At 42.6% G+C, this 27,366-nt stretch overlaps 1 protein-coding gene and 1 pseudogene across 3 annotated transcripts; one reads left to right on the forward strand and one right to left on the reverse strand.

Moving 5' to 3' along the window:
- Positions 1–166: 166 nt before the first annotated feature.
- LOC306782751 (IgGFc-binding protein-like) lies at positions 167–13,768 on the reverse strand (annotated as a pseudogene). The gene is made up of 20 exons: positions 13,398–13,768; positions 12,825–12,945; positions 12,513–12,720; positions 12,017–12,129; positions 11,356–11,926; positions 10,750–11,278; positions 10,300–10,654; positions 9,493–9,727; positions 9,080–9,258; positions 7,041–7,646; positions 6,057–6,170; positions 4,575–4,821; positions 3,869–4,448; positions 3,115–3,690; positions 2,190–2,701; positions 1,753–2,013; positions 1,198–1,366; positions 968–1,064; positions 395–453; positions 167–307 (listed from the first exon to the last, which is right to left on the reverse strand). The product of its transcript is annotated as an IgGFc-binding protein-like (transcript).
- A 567-nt stretch (positions 13,769–14,335) lies between these two features.
- On the forward strand, positions 14,336–27,266 carry LOC306782541 (uncharacterized protein). 2 transcript variants are annotated; one of them, XM_079275955.1, is made up of 8 exons: positions 14,336–14,399; positions 19,619–19,676; positions 21,156–21,191; positions 22,047–22,085; positions 22,548–22,589; positions 22,718–22,786; positions 23,003–23,045; positions 24,199–27,266. In XM_079275955.1, the coding sequence occupies exons 2-8, from the start codon at positions 19,628–19,630 to the stop codon at positions 24,242–24,244; spliced, it is 324 nt and encodes a 107-aa protein (XP_079132081.1). In that variant the 5' UTR covers positions 14,336–14,399; positions 19,619–19,627; the 3' UTR covers positions 24,245–27,266. The 2 variants fall into 2 exon arrangements, with proteins under 2 accessions (XP_079132081.1, XP_079132080.1); XM_079275954.1 differs by lacking the exon at positions 14,336–14,399 and adding an exon at positions 16,791–16,920.
- The last annotated feature ends 100 nt before the right edge of the window (positions 27,267–27,366 follow it).

Genomic DNA, 27,366 nt, shown 5'->3' on the forward strand with positions numbered 1-27,366 from the left:
TCCTGCCTCGGCACAAACTGCCCTGATGCACATAAGTGTGTAAATATCACACTCCACACCACTGTTCCAGCAGCGGTGAAACGCTATACTGTTGATCAACAGCATATGACAGACCATGTGTTCTCGTTGGGAAGGCCTGCACTCATTGCATTCTCTCCCACAGACCTCAGTGCAATTCTGTCCAGGAGCTACTACTGCCCAGGAGTTCTGCAAAGCTTTCTGCAAGGTGACCATTTCTCAGTTCCATGTCATCATACTTGTCCCCATTGAAGTTCCCACAGAGGCCCGAAGCTGTGGCGTCGTATACCTGTGGCACAGTTAACCTGAGGTATTGGGTAGAGGAAAAGTCAATCCCCAACCCAGATGGTGTGACGATAATTAGTCTGCTGCCCACTTGGTTTGCTTTAAGTCCTCCATCGTTAAAAAAGGCACTCTGCGTTCTTCTCCGTTTACCTGAAAGCACAAGGACATTTTAAGGATGCAAAAATTGTATGAAACCTATCTTTATCACAAATGAATACAGATTGTAGAACTTACTTGTATTTTCCATATAGTTTCAGGATCAATCGACACTTCCATTGAGCACAAATTAAATACTAGTCTGCTGATCTTGAATGTGTCATTCAAGTCCTTTTCAAAGCTAAGTAGCAGAGTATAGTCATGCAAGGCTTTTGAGGATAAAGCTGACACTACATAAGTGCAAGCTCCATGGTGAGGCAGAATGACACCATCAAAAGTGATGTAGCCAAAGCCAGCAAACACTTGGCACACCCCATACTGCAAGGCAAGGCCATCCTTTACTGAACAGTTTTCCATGGGTGTGCAGGTCAATTCTCCTTTATCGCAGTTACACGATAAAGGAGCCAAAAAGAAAAGTACACTCAATTTAGTTTCAACAACATGAAAAGTAAAATCAGTGTCTAAAAACATGGTTCTTCAATTCAAATGATTCCATCTGAAACTCTACAACTGTGCTTTGCAGGACATGAGTATTGCTCGCAGACAAGAGGAGGCCCAAAGGTGCAGTTAACAGTACAGTTTAGTAGCAGTTTGCTCTCAGAAGCCTGGAAATAGAACATGAAAGATGACAATAAAATATTGGAATATGCTTATTGAAGAAGAGGTAGTAGGCTAACATTGCAAACCGCAATGGTGTAATTAATAAATGTGTAGGAAAAAGCTGCGTTTACTTCTGACATTAAACCTTCTCCCGTCCTGTACGCAGCGACACTGCTCTGCCGGTACACAGGCACGGCCGTCGTAAAGGAGTCCAGTATTACACTGGCAACCTTCCTCACAGTATCTGGGGCACTACACTGCTTGGCTAATGCCAGGACACAGTGAGGAGCAAGCATTGGCGCACTGGCTAAATTCAGGACATTGATAAGCTGTCAAATAAAAGCATCTTAATTAGTATGATATCTTACTGCATTTAATTACCTGAAGACCTAGCACAGCCTGTGGCGTTTGTCCATAGGTCAACTATCCCTCCCGCCTTCTTACATGCTGCATCATCGGCCCACAGTGCATCACACAGGGCCCAGCGTCGGCCCTCTGCAACACAAAGGTTTTCCATGCAGAGGGAGTAGTATCTCTGTGGGAACACTAAATGGTGAAAGGGGAAGAACGGCCCAACAGGATTGGTGAGAAAGCCACAGTACTGCTCAGAAGTGTATTCGTGCATGGGGGAGAGGCAGAGTTGACAGGTGCCGTCACATGTGTCGCTGCAGGATGTTTCATAATCAAACAAACTTCCATGATGACCCAACAATGTAAGGATCAGAGAGCATGGTGCCATTGGGTAGCTGCAGGTCATATGAGGGATTATCATTCGAGTTTCCACAAAGACCACACGTTGTCTGGTGGTACGTCAGGGATCTTGATCATAATGTGGTTTTGCAGGTCTGATATTAGCTCAACTGACTGTGGGGTCTTGATGGTTAGCCATCCATTTTTCTGATTTACAGTGACGTTACTCTGGGAGAACGGCAGGTTCTCGGAAACTCCATTTATCTGGGTGAAATAATTCAAGTTTAAAAACATAATATACATCAGTTTGTGTATGCTGTGAACAATTCCTTTCCAGTGCATGCTAGGAGATTAATAATACATATTGTTGAAGGCTGTGAAATCATTACCTCAATTCTTCCAGGAAAAGCTGTTGACGTCTTAAAATGTATTTTGTTGACTTGCAAGTAGATCTGCCTGCCCTCACTGTGGTTGCCCTGTGCTATCAAAACAGGTTCCGCATCCAGTTTATTGAGGCACGTCTGCACCAAAGTGTAGTTACATGAACCATGAAATTCAAATGCCTGTCCATCAAACGTGGTGTATTGGGATCCGTCAACAGAGCAGTGTGCCACTTTGGGTTTGGGGTGGCAACCTTGAGCTCCCCTAGTAAGCTTACACTCCTCTACTCCACAGGAGACACTACGGCAAGTCATGTGTCCCCCAGCATGACATAAACAGCTTTTCTCACACGTAGACACCTCCTCTCCTGCCTTGAGGTATTCTCCATGGTGAAAGCAGCCGCAGCTTTCTGCGTCGACACAGAGGCTGATACTGTGAACTAAACTTACTTCACAGAGGCAGTTGTCCCCGATGTTTCGAGGCATTTCTACTGTGTTATTCTGCCAGCCGAGGCAGAGGTGAACAGAGGCAGAACTCATGTTGTAACTTGTACTGGAGGAACAGGACGAGTCTGTAGAGATACAGAGACACGTCAGTCACTAAGGCCATGAAAACATGAAAATGTTGGAAAGGGCTAGGGTTGACCAGTGATGCATTAGTACCATCTAGTGGTCCAATAGCCCCTGGAAGGTTATGGCCTCAATACTTTCAAAAAACAAACAAGGGAAAACAACTTACTTGACATTAAGAACTTACAGGCGTACACCTGATTTTATGCACATAATCTCCATATTCTTTCCCTCATGTTGCGTGATCAATATCAACAATCTAAACATGATGAAGTGTTGTATGCTTGCACAGGCATCTGCAAACTCTCCATATTTCATTTGGTGTGCAATGATGCTGAACTCCAAACAGCACAGTTACAAGTGTAGAGGATATTAATTGAATTCACTGGCACAACAGAGCTGTGAGCACATTAACACTTCCAGCAGAATCCAGGACTCCTCCATGCATAAACTGTAGCCTTGTGGGAAAGGCAGACAGCAGTGTACTCTGCCAGGGAGTGACACAGTACAGGCTGGAGACCTCCATGAAGACACAGGTCACTGACGCAACACTTGTAAAAGCTGGAGGGGTCCACTTTGCCATGACAGTGTCTAAATGGTCCATTGACTTCCAAAATCTTCCTGCAATCCTCCGGGTCAGAGAAGCGGGCCAGACGCTCAGATGAACATTTTTGACAACTTCCTCCTAGACAGCCCTCCACACACACCAAGCATTCTGCCCACTTCTCCAAGCTTTTCCAAAGTGCTCGGGACTGAGACGCTCCTTTGGGCCATTTGCTGTGAGGTCGTCCTCAGGATCAGAGTTGAAGTTACCACACAGACCACAAGTGGCATTAGCATATTTACTGGAGAGACGAATTCCAACTATGCCCTCTTTGCTGAGACTCAATTCAAAGCCCATGTCTGTGGAGATGTAAGTGTGCAGCACCAGAGAGAAAGCCAGCGCAGTGGGGCTGAAGTGATAGGGCATGTTCCTCTTGACACCATCAATCTGTAGGGGGGCCAAAATTGCATTTGAAAATCAGCACAGGGCAACACATTAAAAGTAATCTCTGTGAAGTCTGGTTTAATTATAATATGATTTATGACCAATGCAGTGTGTAAACAACGACTTTGTGTGACATGACAATTACAAGAATGCAAATCAACGAGAGGATACAAGCACTCACCTCTATGCTCTCAGTGGTTTTGCTGTTTAGCTCCACCAGCACACCACTCACATTGACCAGGACATGATGCGCTGACTCTAGGTGTCCATCCGTCTGTACATGAACCTGGATGACATCAATGCCTGGTTTCTGTCCGCGTATGCCCAGTAACTGGTACCGACAGGTGCCATTCAAATCATGCTTGTCAAAGGTGACTATGTGATGACTGGTGTACATGCATGTCTGCTGTGGATGGGGGACATAGCTTCTGACTCCATATTGAAGACCGCAGTATTCATCAGGGCCACAAGAATCCAAATGGCACTGCGTCTGATGGGTGTAGGGGTCACAAACGCACTTAACAGTGCATCCTTCATCAGCCCAGAATGTCTTGTTGCTGTTGTAATGGTAGCCATTGTGAGTGCAGCCACACTGGGACAAGTGCATGCAGGTGTCACCATCCAAGATGAACCCTGGATCACACTGGCAGGTGTCCACACAAGCTAGGGTGCAGGGGGTCTTGAACTGAATGGGTCCTCACAGGTGGCAGGGCAGGCTGAGCCACAGGACTTATAATCGTTATGAAACCGACAGGAAATCGCTGATAGAAAAGGAGGAGAATGATCAACAATGGAGGAAAAAGTGCACAAACGAAGACACAGAAACTTGTAACCAGTTAATTGTGTTTTTGTTTGCAACAGACATTTTAAATCGCAAATTTTCTTACAGCAGAAGGTACTATTCCTCCACTCTCTGATCTGGATATTGGCCTTTTGACAGGCGGCAGCATAGGCCTCCAAGATCGGGCAGAGGACCGTCTGAGTGTCATTACTAGAGCACAGGTCAAACATGTTCACAGCTATGGCGATTTGAGTGTAGTTAACATCTTCCCGGCACAGGTCGAATGGATTTTGTGTTGACCAAATATACTGGTGCATCGAGATCCATTGACTGGCTACATCTTCGTCCAGTAGCTGCTCGGCACAGCAGCATGGGCATGCATCTCCACAATCTGCTGTGCAGCGAGCTTCCTGATCGGGAACTCTCCAGCTCCAGCCAAAGGTGGTGGCATCAACGGGCTCACCCTGTGGAGTGGAGTCCTGAGGTCATCTTTGATGGCATTATTATTCACACACATACCAAGGACTTCAGTTTTACGAGAGAGGAGGATAGTGGCAAAATGAGAGCAGTCATACTTAATTTGGATGCCCAGACTAGTATCCACAACAACAAACCTGCCACTCTGATAAATCTTCACAAGTCCAAACTGTAGAGTCACAGGTAGCCTTTTCTCGCCATTTATCTGGGGAGAGATGTATAGAACTAATTTTTTCATCTAATTTTGTGTTGAAAATGTGTTGTTTATCAGGTGCATCTACATTGTGAAAAACCATAAAGCGTCGTGTAATTAAACAGTTAAATCACAAATTGACAGTGAGGCTAGAACGGTGATGTGACTGTTTGCATGTCCTAATTCACACTTACCCAAGCATGGCCTTGTTCCCCTCTGTAGATTGTAATATTGGCTTTAGCCACGTCAACATGAATAGCTTTAAGAGAGGAAGCCTCTTTGGTGGTCCTGTGTTTCTGTACCTCGATCCTTCAATAAATGGATCAGAGTGTAGGTACAGTTTCCTAGGAATTCAAACACCTTTCCATCAAATGTGTAGAAGTGGTCGCCTCCCAGTATCCAACACTGAGCTTGCCGAGGTTGGCTCTGGACACCACAAGCCTCACCATTTTATAATCAATATCTGAAAGAATTAGGGGAGTCAGTATCAGATTAATTGCAGTTTTGGTTCATGAGTAAATGTGTTGAGTTTTGAGTTGAAGTGCAAATATTCTGTCTTCATAAGAGTAAAAAAAACTGCTTAATTTAAAGAGGAAGTACACAAACTATTTGTGACGCATCACATTCTGTGGAGGACAAGTAAAATAATAAGTGGTGGCTTACACTGATTGACAAGCATTGCAATAACAAGTCAAGAACATTCAAACTATTCAAAAGGAGCAGCGGTTTAACCTCATTTTGGACCAATTCCAGGACACTGAGAAAACACCTGTGTGCCATGAAGTTGCAAAACAACCCGAGCAGAATATTTAAGTTTCATTTGATAATGCAAAACCAATTAATGTTGCATGGTGCAGCTCAGTGACAGTTAGCCTTTCAGGAAATGTTACCCAACCCAGGAGAACCAGCTGAGCTTACCTTTCTTTGCACAGCCCCAAGTATTCTTAAGAAGGGTGGAGCTCTCTCGGGGCATGATGCTGACAGCGGCAGAGCGGTTACACCACTCACAGCACCCCCCAGCATCTCCCCGATCTACAGAGAACAGTGAGTCACTGTTTTAGAGAACAGTTGCGTAACACACACGCATACACACACACCAATACAGACAAACAACACAGGAAAACACAAAGGCCTCGTATTTTGTGATTAGTCATGTCACATGCACTGGTAAGGTGTGTACGTTGGCCAAAACATGAATGAGTCATAATATTAACCCTTGCATGGTGTTCATTTTTTTCTTCCTCAGCAGGTGTTGTGGGTCTGTTGGACCCGCTGTATTTTTGGGTTTTTAATTCAACATAATCAAACAATTTTATGTTAAAATACTCAACAGATGTTTTCTTCATCCCAATTAGAAGCAATATAAACAGCAAATATGGTTAATATTTGCCCTTTAACTTTGTTATAACACATTTACGAATTAAAGTGCTACTTTTTTTTTGATAAAATCAAGAAAATCAATTATAATCAAGATATGAGTGGACAAAATTCAACAAATTTACAAATGAAGCAAGGTTGTTCATAACTATTGACTTTTATTTATTTGAATTTCATTGAATTTCATGAGTAATCAGGTCATTTTACACAGCACAACACACAGTTTACATTGAACACATTACATTGTTGAACACATTGCCTTTTCATACCAGCCTACACAACACCAGCCTATTCAACACATGAGTGGCAGAGTTTTACTGTGTGTGTGTTGCGTATGTACTTCTTGCACTTGATGCATGTATATTGCGTCTTTCTGTCCGTCTTGGGTCCACACACTTCGCAGCGTTTCTTTTTGTTGCTGCCGGCCGCAACCTAGAATGATGAAAAGATCATGAATTTTACTAAAACCTCTGTCTCGCAAGGTATGAGTGTCAAACATATACTGCAACAGCATCACACACATACCTCAGGCTCTGCAGATGGTGGTTCTGTAGGTTGGGTGGATGGGGCACCAGCATTGTCCTCCTGAATCCTCCTCACGGTGGCTGCAGAGGCTGAGGTTCTCGGAACATGCTGTCTTCTCAGGATTTGTGGTTTCACCAGTGTCTTTCCAAGTTCCTCGAGAAAGAGGCGTCTCCTCTGGAGCTTCCCTCTGTTCCACTCTGGGTTCAATGCCATCCAGATGACAAAGGCGTTGTACGCCGAGATGTCCAGTATGTCAAAGAAAATCACCAGTGGCCAGCGTAGGGTCCTCCTCTTGCAGCTGTAGGCAGACACCAGCTTGTCCATGTTGTCCACCCCTCCTTTTGTGGCATTGTAGTCCATGATTATCTCTGGTTTATGATGCTCCAGGCCACAGATTCTTCCATCCCTGTGCAGTGTACTCATGAGTACCACATTCTTGGTTTTCTTTGGCACATAGGATACCAGGGACGTGTCAGCCATGTAGACACACTTGGACGAGTTGATAGGCCTGTCCTTTGTAGGCAGCAATTGAGGAGGGAGCGCAGACCTGTTTTTTCTCATCGTTCCCACCATGGTCAGCTTCCTCTTTAGGAGCTCCTGTCCCAGCTTGTACGATGTAAAAAAATTGTCGCATGTGATGTTATGTCCACACACACACACACACACACACACACACACACTTACAGCAGGCCCAGACACGAGGAGGACAGACTGAAGGTACACAGGACCTACAATTTCCACACTTTTATTAGCCCGGGTCCAGTGGACCCGAACACCCTGTATGTAATATAAATGTGTAGGGGGGGGGGGGGGTTACAGTGTGCGGTCAATGAAAATTTTGTCCAATATATGTTATTCGCAGAAAATGAGCCATGGCCAATAAGTCTGAGTTTGAAAAAATAGTGAATCATATTATTTTTGTTTTGATGAAAAATGAAAACGGGACCCACAGACCCGAACACCATACAAGGGTTAAGGCCATGTCCACACTACTAAGTTTCCATTTTAAAATGCATATCTTTTGCTACGTTTACACCGAGCGTCCACACTAGGCTGGAGTTTTAGAGCACTGAAAACGGATTAAAATTGCTACCGAGGACGGATAACTTTGAAAACTCCGGGGTTACCTCATAGTGTGGACAGCGGAACCGGAGAAGTTTGAAAACGATGATGTAGACACCCGTGTTTGCTACTTGATTAGCTGTTACGACGTGTCCTTCCCTGATTTGTCAGGCCGCTATCACGTGACCTTTTTCTGGAAGCCTTGATTATCGATCGTCTACCAGTGGTTGATTCAACATGGATAACGGATTACAGGTGTTGCTGACCTTGTCTATACTTGCAGCTGTTGTGCAGTTATTTCAAATGCTGAATTTAATTTTAGAAATCTACTACGGTCGACATGCAGAAGAAGCAAGCCGTTATTGGAGCGATTAGCGGAAGGCGTGTCCAGCGGTGGGTGTGATCACCCCAAGGAGCGGACGTTTGAAGTCACCGTTTGCGACTTTGAGGAAGGCGATGGACACAAAATGGAGGACTGTCTATTTCTTATTCATGTTTATTTTGTTCTGCACAACAATTGTGAAGTCCACACAGAAAATGTAAAGAGAGAAAGACCTGCAGCGTTGTAACCAAGTTTGAAAAATAAAACTTCAAAAACTTTTCACCAAATGTGTCTGTTTGAGTTTATAGAGAAAGATTTTAAGTATCAAGCACTACCTTTCATTATTAAAGACTGCTATAATACTTTGTCATATTTTCTGTAACCAAGCAACCAATCTACTTCCTGTTTACACCGGCACCCGTATGCCCAGTGTACGTGAATAGTCATACGATATTCACTTTCAGGCTTATGTCCATTTGGTAAAACACCCCCCAATGAACCAATGGGTTTATCTGAAGTCAAACAATGCTACAATGTTCAGGTCACATTCTAAATATAGATGGTTTCACTGGATTAAGAAAAATCATGAATGAATAGCCGGGATGAATTGAAAATGAATATGATAGTTGGTGTAAGCTAAATCACAGCTACTCACTTCATAGCAGTGCATAAGGTAAATGCAACCACATTTCTCAGCTTTCATGCAATCATTTCCACTCTGCATGTATCCAGACTCACATTGACATCCTTCATAACAGGCCCACGGGCAGGGGATGTCTGATAGAATACCACAGGACTCGGGGCACGCACTGACACATATATTGTAGTGAGAGTTTTAAGAGCATGAGAGTGCTGTGGGAGGGAAAAAAAATGGGTTCATAGTCTAGCTCTCCTTACTGTACATCAATCAGTCAACTTCGTTGTATATAGCTTGTCAGAGTTCGAAACGTACAAGAGAAGCATGTGTGCAGACCTGTATGATTTACATGCACTGGCACACCACAAAAGACTGATAAAACACGTACAAAAAATAAAGTCAAGATTGATAACACTCACAGCACTTCTCACCCTTCCATAGTTTGGCCTTGGCACCTGCCTCCTGGCATGCAAAAGTGTACACTCTCAAACTACTGCAAAACAAATCTTTATTCCCATTAGACATACACAAGTCATTCACACATTTCTGAAAGAAGGGCTCAGGGTCTACAGTGGCGTGACATCCACTAAAATGATCCTGCAGGATCAAGCAGCATGCCGCAGAGGTTATCAGCTGCAAATTCAGCTGCCAAGGTAGAGTTGCAGCCTGAGGAGAGATCACATTCTTCAGAACACTTCGTTCCAGTTACTGAAAGTGACCAGGAAGATCTAAAAGTGGAAACATCACTTGCAAGGCTGATATTTAAGCCGAGTTTGTCATGTGTAGCACCAGCACTGATCTTTCCACACAAGCCACACATTTTGGAGGCAGGAATCACTATTTGTATCAGATCAGGCCCTCCATAAGTGACAACAACCCCTGTTTTTATAACAACACGAGTCAGCAAGCCAGAATGCAGTATTGCCATGTGATCCAGCTTGACAGGAAGACCCCTCACAACACCATCAATCTGGAAAATTTGAACGTTAAAGTTAAAATCAAGGCAAACTTAACAGTTTGCGTTTTTGAATGTGCAACTGCTTACCTTTACTTTTTCCAAATGGTCGTTCTCCAAAGACATGTTCACTCCATGGACCCTGAGGTGCAGCTGTCCTTGCTGGATATTAACAGCGGGGTCAGACTATTCCTCGTCACAAGCTTGGGATAGAACATAACGGCAGCTTCCCATATTAAAGTCAAAGCTATGTCCATCGTATAGCTCCTGAAGTGTCTGCCACCCATGACTGAACATTTAACAGGTTGTGACGCATGACATGTCCTCTGGCCATCTTTGATGGCACATTTTGTTCCAACTGGACATGTGTGGTTGGTACATTGTACTCTGTTGCGGCCCACACAGAGACAGCGCAGCTGACAGTGCTCATCGGGGTAGACGTTCTCATGGATTTCATAGTAATCATCATCGTGAATGCAGCCACACTCAGAGTTTGGTACACATCCCCCACCACAAAAACCCAGGTTTGCAGAAACAGCCCATTTTGCATTTCGCTGCTCGAGGACTTGGGTTTTCTACACAGTCAGTCATGTGACTGGAGCACAGGCGGTAGTCACGATTGGGTGGACAGGAGAGATCTACGAAGGAGAAAAATAAAATAATAATTTCATTGAAATATTCCTATTTTGTACACATTGAAAATAAATAAATGCATTTAACCATAGTTACTCACTACAAAAGCTGGAAGCCCTCCATTTATCCACTATAGCTCCCATTTCCTGACACACAGCAACAGCTAGACAGAATGGGACACGATAACAGAGGTCATGAACGCAGTTATTGTAGAAATCTTCTGGATCAACCGTTTCATGACAGCTCTGGAAGGCTCCCTCTGTATCCAGTAACCTTGCACAGAAATCTTTTTCTTTATAGAGAGACAAATCTTGTGAAATGCACCCTTTTGTGTTCATAGGCACATCCACGCATTCATGTTCACTGCTGGTTTGCCAGTGTTTAACAGCCCGAGAAATATCAGATTCGTCATCAGGCATCAGATCATCTTCTGGAACAGCATTCAAGTTGCCACACAGGCCACAGAGATTACCTGAGTAGATCCGTGACACTTGAACAGTCAGGACATCAGAGCTGTTTGTTACAACAACGCCAAAGTCAGTCGCTATACACTTTGACAGTCCAGTCACATAGAGCTTTATTTTGCCTTTGCTCAATACAGATGGAAGACGCAGTAGCAGACCATTTACCTGAAACGAGTGGAGTAATGTTAACATTGCAAGTGGAGAAAACGTTACTCTGTCTAGTGGAAAATAAATGAACCTACCACAACTCTGTTACTCCGATCATAACTGGAGACATCATTTTAACACGACGAAAGGAAACATTTGTAGCATCCTCCATCTGGTTCTGGACCGCGACACTAAAGTTTCCCTGGTCCCCCCAGGTGGGACAGTGAGAAGCGAGTAGGTAAGTACAGTTGCCATACACATCGAAGTTACGCCCGTCAAAGGTGGTATAATGAAGATTTCCTTTGGCTATGCACATCCCAGGCCCTTCCTTGTAACAGCCCAGGACTCCATTCCTAACTTTGCACACGTTTCCATCCTGGCAATGAGACTGAGCACACATAACCCTCTTGGAGCTCGGCTGGCAGACACATTTCTCCCAGCAGTGTTTGTCCATCCAGAAGTTCTCCTTTGGGTGATAGTAGCAACCTTGGTAGGGACAACCACACTTGCTATGTGGTACACACTCCCCACCACTCAGCAGATACTCCCTGTGGCATGATTCCACACAGGACAGGGAGCAATTACTGTGGGCCTCTGGGTTACCGCAGGTAGCAGGGCAGGCCGAACCACAGATCTCATAGTGGCTGTTCATAGGACATACCATAGCTGTGAAAGAACAAAATACTTTTAGCGAACCACTTTAATCACTTATCAAAAAAAAATATATATAATTATAATAATTCAATTAAAACTCACGGCACTTGGATATGGTTCTCCAGTTTTGGACTCTGGCCGAGAGCCTTTGGCAGATGTTGGTATAGGCCGTCAAAATCTTGAACATGGAAGAGGCAGCTTTGCTGACACACAGGCTGTTCACACAACCACGAACAAATGGCTCAGGATCAACATATGAGTGGCAACCTGCAAAAGGTCCACTGCTCCTCTGCAGTAGAGTGCACCCAATTCGGAGAAAGTTGCCTTTAATGCCAGGGAAATATTTGGTTTGGCCTTGAGTGCACACTGGACATGAGACACCACCAACACAATCTTCAATACAGTAGCGTGCATCACTGTTCACCACCCAAGGGAGAGTAAAATTCTGTGCTATTGATGATGCCATCTGAGGAACTGCGACTAGCGTTTCCACACAAACCGCACATGACTCCATACAGTTCTGGGCCAACATCAATTTGGAGATGGTGCTTCCAGTGATACTGTGTAGAGTTAGGCCGAAGGCAGTGTCTAAGACAACGCTGGAGCAATCTGTAGTGGAACAGAAGCGTTTAAGCCTGGACAGGTTGTCTGAACTAAAGTGTAGTTACAGTTTCCCTGCAGGACAAAATCTCTTCCATCAAATGTGCGGTAATAAGAGTCGCCCCATTCAGAGAATATTTTGAGTGATTTTCCATCTTTGATAGAGCACTTCCATTTGTGACCACAGTGCAGCTGTTCACAAGAAGCTGCAGCGGAAATAAAAAAAGGAATATGTAGCATGTTAATATTACACAGATTAATACAGTCATCAAATGCTCAACATGTCATCAACAAAAAAAAGAATACACACTTTTCTCACACACTGCTGGATATCGTTGCTTGTTCATGTTTCTCAGATAGTGTCCCACATCTCTGTCTGTGGGAAGATAACTGGACTCTGCATATTTGGGCAGCTGAGCAAAGTTGGGCTTCTGGGAGAATATAATACCAGATTTTAAATCCCCTGCGTGAGATCTGTTATCTTGCTGCTCACTCATATCGCCTGAATCAAACACAGGTAAAGTCTGGCAGATATCATCAACAGATGGCAGTACGGTTAGAGTTTAATAACGTTGTGCATTGCCACATCTGAAGTAAACAACTTGAAGGGGACTGTCACTAGTAATGTGGATTTTATCTGAGGTCACGGGATGACCTTCATAATGCCACAAACAAGAGACACGTTCTTTGGCCCAGTACTGGCGGTGACGTCCAGGTCAGCGTTGACAGCAGCCAAAAAAAACTGCTAACAAAAAACTAGAACTCATTCCTGTGGTTACCAAGGGAGGGTTAATGTAATCAAAACTCCAGTGTGTCACTTGTTTCAGTTCAGCAAATACAAGCAATCCCCAAGTGTCTGTTTGGAGCGGGTAAAACCACCCACTACACCTACAGCTTCTTTAGAGATCAACTCTGAGCCAGAGAGGCTGGAGTTGCTCTGGAGGTAAACACTCTGCAGCACCCCTATATATAACTGAAGGACACTAACCCTGGGATACACATTGCCTTCAAAAAGCACTTCCCCTGAGAGGAAGATATCCACTGATGTCCCCCGGTCTGAGCTGGTGATCACCATCTGGCTGACAGCAGTCTGGTTAGGGAAGTTAGGAGTAATGGGATAGTAGTGGTTCCCCCGGAGGACACATCATGAAGAAGGCTGTGGTCACAACCAGCCTCGGTGCAGAATGAGGCAAGTGCTGTAACAGGCCATACAGGATCCACACTGAGGAGGAAGGAGGAGGGATCACTGGTCATTCCCACAGACAATGGCATGTGAATCGTCTTTGACTGGTCAGTAGAGAGGTAGATGTGTTGCACAAAGCTGCTTCCCAGAACCTTCAAATTGTGACTGAGGTCCAAACACCAGTGGCTGTAATAGTTACTTGATGGCTAACATCTGCTGTTGGGTAATTATTTGGGGGAAACATAATCAAAAACTTCTAACCAAGACTGACCACGGACAGGCCTGCAGAAGAGAATACAAAATGAAGTTACTTTTTTTTTGCCTCAACATAAAACATTTCAATATGCTCCCACATCAACAACAGCAGGATACGTGCATATGAAGTGAACAATAACATGGTTTACGAACAAAGATGGACTACTCTGACAGCAGTTGATTGTTTGACAGTAAACGCCACACTTGCACTAAAGTGAATACATCTATTTACTGAGAGCAAGTTTCCACAGTAAGTTTACTTTTGTAAGAGATAAGACCGGCGGTGTCGGATTTCAACAAGCTCAGCAGCCAATGAAGAACACAGTTCCTGTTCCTGACTGGTTACACCTGTATTAAGGTGCACACTCACTCTGGCAGTTTCCATGATAACAAGGACCTTGGCGTAGGAGCAACAACATACCGACAGAGACAACCACTCATTTAAAAGTAAGTTCACCTTTCAGTTGTTGTATGGAGTTACTTGCATGAAACTACTTAATATTTTAGCGTGAGCTTACACTGCATGTCATTGCAAATAGTAAAAGTTCAAATTAATGAGAGATTGGGTGATATCTAGTTTCGTAACTCATAGCAAAGCATTGTGACAACCAAACTGATTATTGGTGTTGTGTGTGTGTGTGTCATCCATTTTTACATAAAACAATGTCTTTTAATCTCATAACAATGGGGAGAAAAGACAACTAAAGATTTCTCAAGAGACCAATTACTGACCATAATTCCCTTTAGCAGTGCATAGATTAGTATATTTTGTTTCCCCAAGGGCTGAGAAATAGCCATGTACCCCACTCATCACTCACAACTAGACAAACAGAAGGTAGACACCACAGCTGTTGAGACTCGTTGCTGGTGAAAGAGTAATAAGTTAATGCAAACACAGTGCAAATATTGACACAGCTGAGTGACGAAAGCACAAACACGCTGGAAAACTAGTCAGGTTATAGCCCGCCCTTTGTGCAAATGACCGTTGAATCTAATTTAATCACACTTACAAACAACAATAGCCTGCAGACTATGCCACGCACCAAGTCCCAGGAGACACACCTGGAGCAGCAGCAACTGCATTACTGCACTGAAACAGGAAAAACGCACATGAATGGAACTATAACAGTTTGGGGTTTCCCTATCTGATGTATTTTAGGCTATTTGCATGCCATGGAAGACATCAAACACTGAAACGTAATGATGAGCTAAGCCACGAGTGAAAGGTGGTGAAGATTAGCACAGCTGTGCGTGTGCCTGTCAGTCGAAACGTGATGAGGTCATCATTTGTGGACTAATTCTGTCAGGTGATCCGCATCATCATTCACTACCAGTGTTGCGCATTTTTCTGAATTTGAATTAAATGCATGTTCTCGTCCAGCTCAAGTAAATAGTATCACCAATCATTACTCAATTTTACCGAAATTGTGGCATTACCACATAAGTATTACAGGTATAATATTATAAGTTACCTTATTTCGGGCTACTGCTTTAAGTTACATTCGTGATACTCGTGCCCTAAAGCTTTTATCAGCATCGAAGCAATATATTAACCGCATAGTTTTCAGGAAACTGTCTTGACAGCAGTTCTGACACAGACACACGGAGGTATTTTCCCCGCAGAAGCAAAAAGCTGACTGAGAGGCAAAGGTTACGGAGTCGTTCAGCGCAATATGAGGTGGCTGTGAATCCCCTTGTGGGTGAGGATGCATTAGTTGCCCTGAACTTGGCCCACGCAGCAGGAGTCGGCTTATTCCTGTTATCGAGTCGCCTCCGCTGTTCACACAACTGATCGACTGACTTTGGGTGAGTGCATCAAATTGCGTCACACAAAGAAGTCAATTTAAAGCCTTAAATTCCACAACAAAGTGCAATAGAGTTGTCTTTCTCTTGTATTTGTAGTTTAGGCTATTGGTCATTTTTAAAAGTCCTCAATACGGCTGTCATGTAACACATACATATTGTGGACATTTTACGTGAGCTAATTATTATCAGCATGCAGCCTGCAGTGCTACTTCTTCCTGCTTTTTCCTCCAACATGTATTTCCTCAGCTTTTTTCTCACCAAGTTCACCGACGTTACTGTGAGTTGTTTATCACCTGCTCTCAGAGTGGAGCTCGTGGAGGGAGAGAGATTTCAGCTCTGAACAATAGCGGTTCTGCTTGTCATACAGGGAGTCAATGTGAGAATAGCTTGATTCCATCCATTCAAATGTGCAAACGTCTTCCTCTTAAGGAAGCAGGTTACAGAAGGTGACTGACTTGATGCACTGTAGCACCCTTTTCTTCACTTCCTGTGTGTGTGTGTTTGTCCGCTATCTGCAGTGTGCTCATGCACCTTTTGACCTGTTATGTAAAGTGTTATTCTGCAGTTGTTAATCAAGCTGTTTGCTCCGGGAGATGCACATCATATTTGTTGAAACCCTTTAAATCTCATCTTTGCAGTTTGTTTTTGTTTTGCACATTTTGTGGTGCTTGGTTCTTGGGAGAGTGATGAGGCTGCATTTTAGATAGATTGGACTGTAAAAACCCTCAATGAGACTGGAGAAGTGCTTGTGATAGTGTTGTGAACAAAACAAAGACAAAAAAACGCTTTGTCTCAATCTGATAAAAGTAACGCTGAGGTGTATACGTGCCCAGAATGCCCTGAATCGGGTTTATTTTGATGTAACCGTCGTCTCATATCTGGTGATTCTTGTGTTCACAGGGTTTGTATTTTTGCACATGCACATTGAAAGAGAGAGAGAGAGAGGGGGGGGGGCAAGCAAATGCAGGATGTGTGTCTCAAAGGCAGCTGCAATGTCAGACGCACTCTCTCACATCCTCGTAGTTGTTTTACTGTTGGCCTTATTGGCCTGATGCTCAACACGTCACCCACGAACCACTTGTATTGGAAATAACTGCTGAGTTGTCAGACTCATTGTTTATCGATGGTGGGTTGTTCACTGGTCTGCATGGCATCAACTGAGGTATTGTGCGTTTCACTTTTTTGTCTTTTTGCTTAGTCTGCGGTCCAGTGGCATAGCAGAGTATGTTATGTTCTAGAGAGGGGAACAAAAGGAATTTGCCTCAAACTTGCTGAGATAAACAGCTTCGGCAGAGATGGCAGAGTTGAGTAAACATTTCAATAAGAATATTTTCCCTCTTCACTGAACCAGAGTAAGCTACCACTTTTGTCAAATTGAATGGCAATGAATAACAAATGATCTTGGTGCTTTTTCCCCCTTTCTCACCCACTCGAATCCCTTGTTGTTGGGCTCATTGTTTTTTTTGAGCAAGTCTGTTTTAGTGTTGACACATTTTCACAATAATCAACGCTTTTTTGGCTATCTTCCCTCTTCTTTTTTCACATTATTTTACTTGTATTTATTTTCCTATGAACTCACTGGGCCTAAGCAATTCGAATATCTCTAGTCAGTGATTGCTATCATTGGTGTCATTCTTGTCAGCGATGCACAGTGGTTGAGCAGAGGGCTGTTATCAGTGCGATAAGAAAGAGATGCAAGAAGTTCTGTTTATGTCCATGTAGTAAGCCTCCGTTTGTGTGTGTATTTTGTTGATATAGATGGTACTGGGGTAGGTTGGAAGGAGTGGAAGGTGTTCGTCATTCAAAATCAAACCTGGTAAACAAGATTTAGGTGGGCTGGTCTGGCCAGACAGGTATAGGTTCAGGGTTAATCCTGTCAGAGGAGCGCTGCGTCAGGGAGACTGGAAGAAAAACAAGACAAATTCACCCTCCAGCAACAATACAGTACATGCCTTGCATCACTGCACTCCAGTTTTATGATTTCCACATTTACCTTCTATGATCTTTGTGTCTTTAGCCAGCAGCCAGCTGGCATGTCTGCTTTATAACCAAGCCACTGGTTATTATATGTTGCAAATTGGGTCCGGTATTAAAGAGCAAATTCAATAGGCATTCAAATGTACAAGAATATATTACCCAATTTAAAAAAATAATACAAGCGTCTGGAGCCATTTTGATACAGAGGCAGTGGACTGGGTTGATAAATATTTCCAAATTGGATCAGCTTATTATTTCACCCAAAGCGACTCTGAAAAGCAAATTGGATACAGAAGGGGATTTTGTTCGCAGCGTCTTAGGTTGTTTGCATTTGGAGATTTACTGCAGCTATTCAAGAGGCCAGAACAGCCCACACTACAGTCCCCATCCAATCAGCCTCAGTTGTGTGATTAGCATCATTTAATATCGTCAGCAAAAATAGATCTTAATGCTGTTCTGCTAATTTAGCATCAAGATAATCTTGTTGTGGACCGGGCTGGAATCGTTCTCGTGCGGCCCTACAGGGTGAACATTTGTCTCACATGGAGGTCTTTAGACATTGACTACCATGGCAGCATTTATAGATACGATTACAGTTCATGGGCAGATTCCTGATGCCTCGGTTTTAATGAAACTGTCTCCTGTCTTAATGCCCGTGCCCCGATCTTTTTCACTTCCTTTCACCAAGGAACTCTGGGAAGTCGAATTTACTCGCCATACAGTGAGCGTGACCCACTTCCTTAAATTGTAGTAATAAGGAGGAAACGGTAAGTCGGTAACTGTTCTGTGGGGGTTCATGGTGCGTTTTTGCTGCTTTTCCTCACAGCCCTGCACCTTAACAATGCGGGTCACCTCAGTTCTTTCCACATAGTCATTAACTATTAAGGAAATCAAGGACACAATGGGCACAACTAACAATGAAGAGGCGCCTACACGTATAACATTTGGCACAAAGGTCAATGGGGAGATTTCCCTCTGTGTGCAGTTTGAATCATTGCATGACTATTGGTTCCTGATCCCATGCCAAGTTCAGTAGCTAAATCTGGCCGATGAGGCTTCATCCGGGGCCTAGACTGGAAGAGAGGTCATTCCAATGTTTTCCCATTTCAAAAATATCTGCATTCATATTGTGTTGGATACAGCTGTGGCTTTGTTTGGCACGCCAAGAACATCTGCGTTTCACATCTATGTGGTGGTGGTGATGGGGAGCGGAGGTAGGGTTTGTTTTAGGCTCTGTTCCATGAGGAAGTGACATTTCTCCTGAAGAACAACAATACATCAAAATAGAAATCACAGTCAAAGGAAGAGTATCACTTGGTAGAGTTGACGGAAAAACATGTCCTCAAGGGTAATCAAGCTCACACTTTTTCTTTCCCAGTTAACATGACAAGAATAGTACTTAGCAGGATACAATAAACAAACAACAAAAATGTATTGGTCAACAAAATAAAAGAGCGTCCAACGATACATTGGACATAGCACCCGGGTTTTGCTTAAGGGAGGGGAAAATGTTGAATAGACACTTGCTGACTGTGACCGAATTCTCAGAATGGTGTTTCTGCTGAGCACTATGGGAAATAAGGTTGTCAGTCACTGATGCAAACCCCCTCATCACCACTCATCTCCGATTACGATCTTGATTTGCATGCATCCTTCAAACCGGTTAAAACTCTACAAGGACTTGGTTTGGAAATAGTATAGTTTTCCACGGACTAGCATCATGTGATCCTGAAACTCAAAGTGCCTCACAAGTCCCAGTAATAGACATCATTGCTGCTTTCCGTCTCACCCTATCTCAAAACCAAAACACCAAGTTTCCGCACACATCAATGGCTGAATATTAATAGCAGATATTTTTATCTTGGTTTCTTTTCCCCCTGCAGCATTTGAAGATGATGCGATTGCTGTTCCTGTGTCTGCTGATGCTGCCAGCTGCTACTGGTATGTTCTCATCTCTGTGTGACGCTTGCAGGTGATACACATCTAATCAGGGTCTGTGCATCCCTGTGGCGGCATGCTTTCCTCGCCAGAGATGGGCAAAGATACATCAAAATGTATTTTGATACAAAATACCCCTCAAATAAATGTATCAAAATAAAATACAAAATACTGGTGCCAGAAAATGTAACAAAATACAATGCATGTATTTTGGATTTAAAATATAGGAAATACTTTTGTCTGGATTTTCCGTTTTCTCACAATTTGGTATAACAGCATTCAGGTTTGGGCTATAATGTACACAAAGCTCTGGGGAACCACACAAACAGGAAGAATAGTCACAGAATGTGCTTGTTGATGATCCTTCTCGAACATCATCTTGCTGAGACATGTTGTCCACCTGGACAACTGTAAAATGCATGAAATAATAAAACTAAGAATACTTTCATAATATGCCTTTTAAATAAAATAAATTGGATATTAATTGTTTTTTTAACAAATGGACATCTACTGTCATAGCCTGGCTAGCTGTGAACTATACTATCTGCCAATAATTGATATGGCATCATGACATTCATATTGAGAAGACACAGCATAACTTGTATAGAGTGCAAGAGTAGATGGTCAGATGTCTCTTGATAAGGTTATCATGAACATACAAGCTCCCAATCTCCCTCTTCCTATAGCTAGCTACTCCACTGATAAGTTAACTTGCTAAACACTGGCTATGCACTAGCCTAGACAGCATGCTAGCATCATTAGCATGTTAGCATCGAGCTTGATATTATAACCATCACCATGTAGAAACAATAGGCTATGTAGCCAGACCCAGACATACATCATACATCAAGCTAGTTGACATCTGTCACACTCAGATGAAATATTTAACTTGACAGACAATCCGTTGAACTTGAAGATCTGAAGACTGAACTCATGAACTGTTTTTTGATTTGTGGAGAAAGTATTTTGAGTATTTTAAATACAAAATGACTCCACTCTAAAGTATTTTGTGACAAATTAAGTTAGATTTTTATCGGCCCTTTCAAATACAAATTACAAAATACTCAAAAGTAATTGAAATGCTGCAATAGAAATACAAGTAATAGAAATACTGCCCATCTCTGTTCCTCGCCTACCTCTGTATGTGCGAGTCTGTACAGATAAATATATGCACTCACTTTTCAATTATACAACTGCCAAAAAGAGACGGTGCAAAAGTGAAACAAAAGGTTTGTACGTATGAGAATATCATTAAGAAAAACATGCATGTGAAATTAGCAACAATATTCTTAATGCTGTACTCTCCTGACATAAAAGATAAGATACCAGACAAGAACAGCAGATAGACTCCACCAAATATACACAATGCAAGTGTAGCCCAAATAGTTTTTGTGCTGTACAGTCATTTGAATGTAGCAGTAATCTGGATTGTGAATAATATTAAGCTTTTAATTAATTCTAACTCCCTACCTTTCTTTGCAGCTGTTTCAGAAGACAATGAAGGATCCGCTGATGGAGGTATGCAATGCATCTTTATCTGTTGAAATACAGAAAAACAGGAGCACTGAATGAAGCTGGACACAGTTTTCATAGTGCTTTTCAACAAGTCATCAAGTAACTGGTTCTTGCTCAAAGTCAATTTAGTGAAACAAATAGAAAGGTTTTATTTAAACTGAGATTCAATTAAACATTCAACTTAGAGATCACACCCAAATGCAAGAACAGAGAACAAGTTGTTTCTTTTGTTTCGAGAGGAATTTCTTTGTCCTGTCCTTAGCTTGTTGCGACATGTGTCCTTGTTGTTATTTGTTACTTCAGGTAAGTTAAGTGGGTCCTTTAGGCAATGGATTAAGTCATTTACAGATGTTATGTGATTTCATGTCAAACAGAGTAGCTTAAAAAATACACCTTTCCTCGATGTTAGATTCTCAACCAGCTCCACATTTCTACTCACTTTACACAAGTGCACAACATGGTTGCATGGTTTTGTGTGAAGGCTTGAAACTTGAAACTTTTATACTTCATGGTTTTTCTTCCTGATTTTCAGTTTCGTTTGTTACTTACAGTTTTGGTCGTTTGTTTACGGGTGTGTTTTTGTTTTCAATTTTGTTATTGCCTTTCAGGTGGGTTATTGTTTTCTATGTACAATATTGATTCTTGTTTATAGTTTTCTTTTTTTTTGCTGTGAGAGCTTTTGGTCCTCAACTAACTTCATAAAAACCTCAATCAATAGTGTTGCTAAAAGATTAAAGGTGTTGTCTATATCCTGACTATCGTACAGTCGAAGAACTCTATTATTTGAAAGAGTTCACATTGAAGAACATGTATTTCTGTACTGTGTGTTCAAGCAGCTGATTTCTCCTTACCTCACAGATCTGGTTGATGATGATGAGGACGATGAGCCAATTACAGGTGAGTTTATTACCTCTGTTCCCAAGAGTGGATTGAAGGGCAGTATGATTTCCTAGTATGTAATTATCGTCAACAAGTCAGCACTGTGTATAGGTTGCTCCAGTCCAGTGAAATGTGTGGGTCTGTGGCCCCTGTTGGCTTTCGCTCCATCCAACCATTAAGCCCTGAATGGAATCAATTAGCCCCCTGGAGGGGCCCTGTGGATTCTGCTGAAAGGCCAATGAACAAGTCGACGTCTCCACCATCCTGCTGGTCAGCTAATCAACATCGACATTCTCATTCTCTCTCCAGGCCTCTCTCCGTCGCTCCTCATCTTGGTTTTGATGGACACTTGATAGAATTACAGATCTGTTTAGAACAGGGCAGTCGGCTCCTGGAGAAGCAGCCTTTCAGCAAGACCTACGGTTTTTCTGAAGCCTCTACTTAATTCCATTCCTACTTCTTTTTGCCACCTAACTGTAGATCATGACTCAAGGAAATCTGCAGGTGGAAAAGACACACCAGGTGAGAGACGTGTTTCAATTAGAATTAGCGATATACAGTACATGTATAAAAATGTAGAATACACATCAACAAGGATTTGTAATGTCATCAACTGATATCAACTCTCCTTACTTATCGCCTTCTTTTAGATCATATAACCCTGATTATCATCGTTGTAGCTGTGGCGGTGTTGACTCTTTCCGGTGCTGCGATAATCAGTAAGTATTCTGTGTTTTGCTTTGACATAAAGTTGTTTAATGCAAACTCATTTCTGTTTCATTTCCACAGTTGACAAATGCACCGCTGTAAAGCCCCTCGATGCATGACTGGAATCTCTGTAGTCCCTGTGTGCCTTGTAAAGCTGTTAATACCTACGCAAATATGAACTTTTCTGTTGTGCAGCCGTGACCTTTTTTCATTTTTCTTTCTTGCAGCTGTACTGCTGGTAAGACGCCGCTTGCACAATCGACAGCAAGGGTAAGGTCGAATTTCTCCACTTTAAAGTTTATATTTGAGAGATGCACGTTCCACTTTATGCTAAATCAGCCTGCAGGTGACAGAACCAGTCTGGTGGGTAACAGCCTTTCTGCTGCCTTGCCAATGAACCCTAACTCGTCCTACAGCATCAAAATCAGAGAAAAACACTTGGGTGGAAAAACGTAACTGGCATCCACCCATCTGAGCCCGTCTGGACTTGTACAGTAATTTGTGTCACAGCCTCCACCGCCACCACTGAACACTCCCCACCTCTAACCCTTCCCATGTTAGCCATCAAACAATAGCCTTGAGACAGTGCCACTGGGTCTGTATGAACGACTGGGACAGGACCTTACTTGTCCCAAAGCTTACCTCATGAACTGAGGCCCGAGTAGATGACTCTGCTCAGAAATTAAAAAACAAAATTCTGTAAACATGACGCTGGCGTTATGACAACTATCTGCCAACAGCACTCAGACACCAGAACAGCCAAAACCAGTTCTACAGAGAGACGCCCTCTCTTTGCATTTAGCAATCATTCTATACCTTGTGTATTGAACCACAGTTTGCTCGCTAGGAAGGCTTTCTGCAGACCAATCATCAATTATTTGTGTTTGTTTGGGTGCAGTAGTAATACATAACCTGCAGGTCGGGTTTAGAGAGGTTACGAATTTCAAGTTAGTCCCCTGAGATCTCCAAGCAGCAGGAGAACAGCCATTGTGGAGCAGATGCCCAAGACAATCTGCAAGGGTTAAATTCCTCTGCAGGATTACTGGCTGCCTCCTGGGGCTGCAGTCAGCTCTGGCAGTGTTTGGTGCTGACTGATCGCTCTGCTGAAAAGAGGCTTAATCACACAGCAACCTCTGGCTTGTTGGATCAACAGCGCCTTGCCAGATGTATAAGTCCCACCTGGGGATGAGCTGTGTTTGGAGGTGGTGCAGTCGCTGCGCACCTGTCAGAGCCCTGCAAAATGAGGCAGACATGTCGTTTCCTGAATTCTGACACGCAGAGTTGTTTCTTGTGTCTTTCTGCTAACAAACTGAAAAAGAGCCTAAAAATATCTTGAAGATGATATACTTCTGCCCTGTCTCCCCCCCCCCCCCTCCCTGCATTCCCTTCCTGTGGCCTGTCCTACCTCTCTCTCTCTCTACAGGATATACTTCGTGCCTACAGAGCAGGACCAGAAAGGGGCCGTCTAGTTCTTGGTGGAGTAGCAGTCTCAATAACAGACAAGAGAGGAGCCATGCACAGGGCTATGCCATCTCCTACTCTCCTGACTCAGACAGTTAGACTTCTTTGCACAACAGCCTGCTTCTCACCTTTCAGTTCATTGCTCGCTCTAATCAATACATATGCAATATTTTTTTTAACCGTTGTATACGCTTGTCAGCCATATATGCTCCACATATACGCAATTTATCCGGGGACATTTGGAATGCATTCAAACCTTCTAATTGGATTCTATTTGAGGAATCCAAATCAAAGCCAGTGAATGTGGCTTAAAGCTTCTTTTGTTAAAAGGGATAATTTAGCACAGCCAGAGCTCCCCATTTTTTTTACTACCTGAAACAAGAAATTATTCCCACCAGCTATGCAGTGAAACTACATTTGCATTTGATTTGGTGCATATGGAAAAGACCTGTCTGTGTGAAAATGGTCGATGACTGAGACAAACCATGCTAATCCACGCTAAGGCAGGTTAGTGCTCACTTCATTCTTCAGATTCACTTGTCTGACACCTTCTGCTCCTGGCCCATTAGCAATGACAGGAGGCAGTGCAAAATGAAGATAACAACATGTTCCCCCTCTTCTCAACCTCAGTAAAAAAGAAACGAGTGGAAATGGCCAGTGTGAACATTATTGCAGGCTAGCAAATGAATTGGCCGCAATGAATGATGACGTTTTCTTTTCCCCGTCTGTTTAATTTTGAAAGGCGTTCACTTTAGTCCCGCAGATTGTAAATACAGAAGATTGCTACTGGTAGAAAGAAGCTGTGTGTGAGTGAGGGATAAAATCCCACAAATCAATTCAAGACGGAGATGATTGGGCAAAATACCAACAATGCCTTTTGTTTCATTGTTAGAGCATGATGGCTTCTCTGTTTTCATTTAAATGGAAATCAATCATGCCCTGTGAAAGAAAGCTTTCTGTCCAGGAACCTGAGGCACTGGTTGCCTTATTTGTTCCAAATCAGAGAAGGGAACTTTCTGCAGCAAATGGTTAAGGGGAATGGGACCAGCTCCTGTTCAACATGACAGCATTTCATTGATGGCTTCATGAGGACACTTATAATGGAATAAGCAACGCAGAGAATGGCTACATGGGGTCAAACGCTAGATTCGTCAAAGCAGGATCTCACTTTGCTTCCACTAAATCTTGCAGCTGATCTCGGCACTGGGGACAGGTCTTGGCTCCAGTCCAGCCAGACATGAGAACAAAAACAATTGTGTAGTCACGTCCTCTTCAGGTTGTACAGTAGCTATAGATTTGTGCTGGAGCTTTGTCTTAAAAAGTATGCATCCCAGTTTATTAAACATAAAGAAATTGGTAGATGTGATTGTTGTTTGTGCATTTGTTTTACGGTTCATATTTGAGCAATGTGTGTACAGTATGTGTATGTAAAAAGCATAGCTTTGCCCAATAAGCCTCCAATATCTTCAGCATTTCAAAGGGAGTACAATTGAACAAAAATTGCAGTACAAAACATTTCAGTTTTTCATGTCATGTTTCAATGTTTTTAGTCATATTCACTGTTTCTGTTGGCCAAACAAACCACAATTGAACATTAGAGCAGATATTTCTCTTTCAAGGCCTTATTTTTGACAAATTGAATAAAGCAAACATACTGCAGATAAATGCAGTATTTGGTCCAGCCGGCTCCAGCATGTGACCGAACAATTATTCCTTTCTGTAAAGCCTCTCTGCTGTGACATTACTCATGTTAATAATGTAACAAATGTCGATGCGGAGCTTTTTTTTTTTTTTTCTCAACGCGATGTATGATTAGATTGAGGTTACGCGTTTTCTTTTCTCCCCCTTTTTTTTTATAAACTGGCTTTTTCGGTGCATGCAGGCTACAGCAGGAGTACAGTGTCCCTGACAAACTGACAAAACTCAAGCAAATGAAGAAAACATCTTCATCAATGTGAATAGCATTTTTAAAAAATGCAACGAATACAGAAAACACAACCAGATACTAACTACACAGGTGCACTAAGTGGTGCAGAACGCCGCCTGGTGTGTCTGCGATGACCACCGCTGTATTGTGTGATTGAATACAACCCACAATTGGCTAACCCCCCCCCCCCCCCCCCCCCCCCAGTGTAGACACCACTAAGGCTTTGTGAAACACATTTCAATAAAACTCAAACAAGCTGCAATATATCCAAGCAATCGACTCGAAGTCGTCATATAAGACACGTCGTATAATCTTGCCAAAAACAAAATTTAACTCACAAAACTCTCTGCGACTTGCAACACTCTTGTATTTCGTTCTCTGTTCTTTGCAGCTTGTATTTAGTTGTTTTCTAGCTTTGCATTTGTTTTTCTGAATGCGCATGTATAAACTGTTTCCTCCATTGCTTGTGTCTTCTCTAGTAGCATGTGTTTTCTGAAGTTGCACTACAGCTTTCAGAACCACCGCACGAAAGCTCTTATCAGACCTTACGCAGTTATTCTAGTTTTTAATATGTTGTATGTATTTACAGATTTACTGACCTAAATATTTGTATTGTCTCTTAATGGAAAAATATTATATTTGACCAAATGGTCTTTTCATACATGTGATAACTGGTGATGTTTTCTCTCCGCTGTTCATATATAAATTCTATGTAAAACATTTTGTGGCGGGTGGGAGTCAGTTATTTCCCAAAAGCTTTTTTATGTAAAAATATTTGTATTTGTGTCATATTGCAGCAAACGTTGGACTTAATGTTGAATACATGTTTGTATGCACTTGTGTGTCCAGATGAACCCATACTGTATGTATTATTTGTGCTGGTGGCATTCCCATTAGTTTTTCATTATCGAATTATTTACAAAGTATATAATACATAACCATCTAGCTCACAAAAAACAATTACCATATATCATGAATCAATTCTGTTTTCACATCTACGCTCCTTAATTTTGTTATGATAGCAATTAGAACAGCTAATACTATTGTATGCCATATATGTATAAACTCTCTGTTGCTTTTGACATTAAATCTGTGATAGAATATGTTTGCTTTTTCACAGTTTATTGTCTGCATCATTGGATGCCATATGGATGCAATGATAATGCGCCAGTGGATCTTGTTTAATCTAGGGCTTTACTCACT

Source organism: Melanostigma gelatinosum, assembly GCF_949748355.1.
Source record: "Melanostigma gelatinosum genome assembly, chromosome: 9".
Taxonomy (NCBI): Eukaryota; Metazoa; Chordata; class Actinopteri; order Perciformes; family Zoarcidae; genus Melanostigma; species Melanostigma gelatinosum.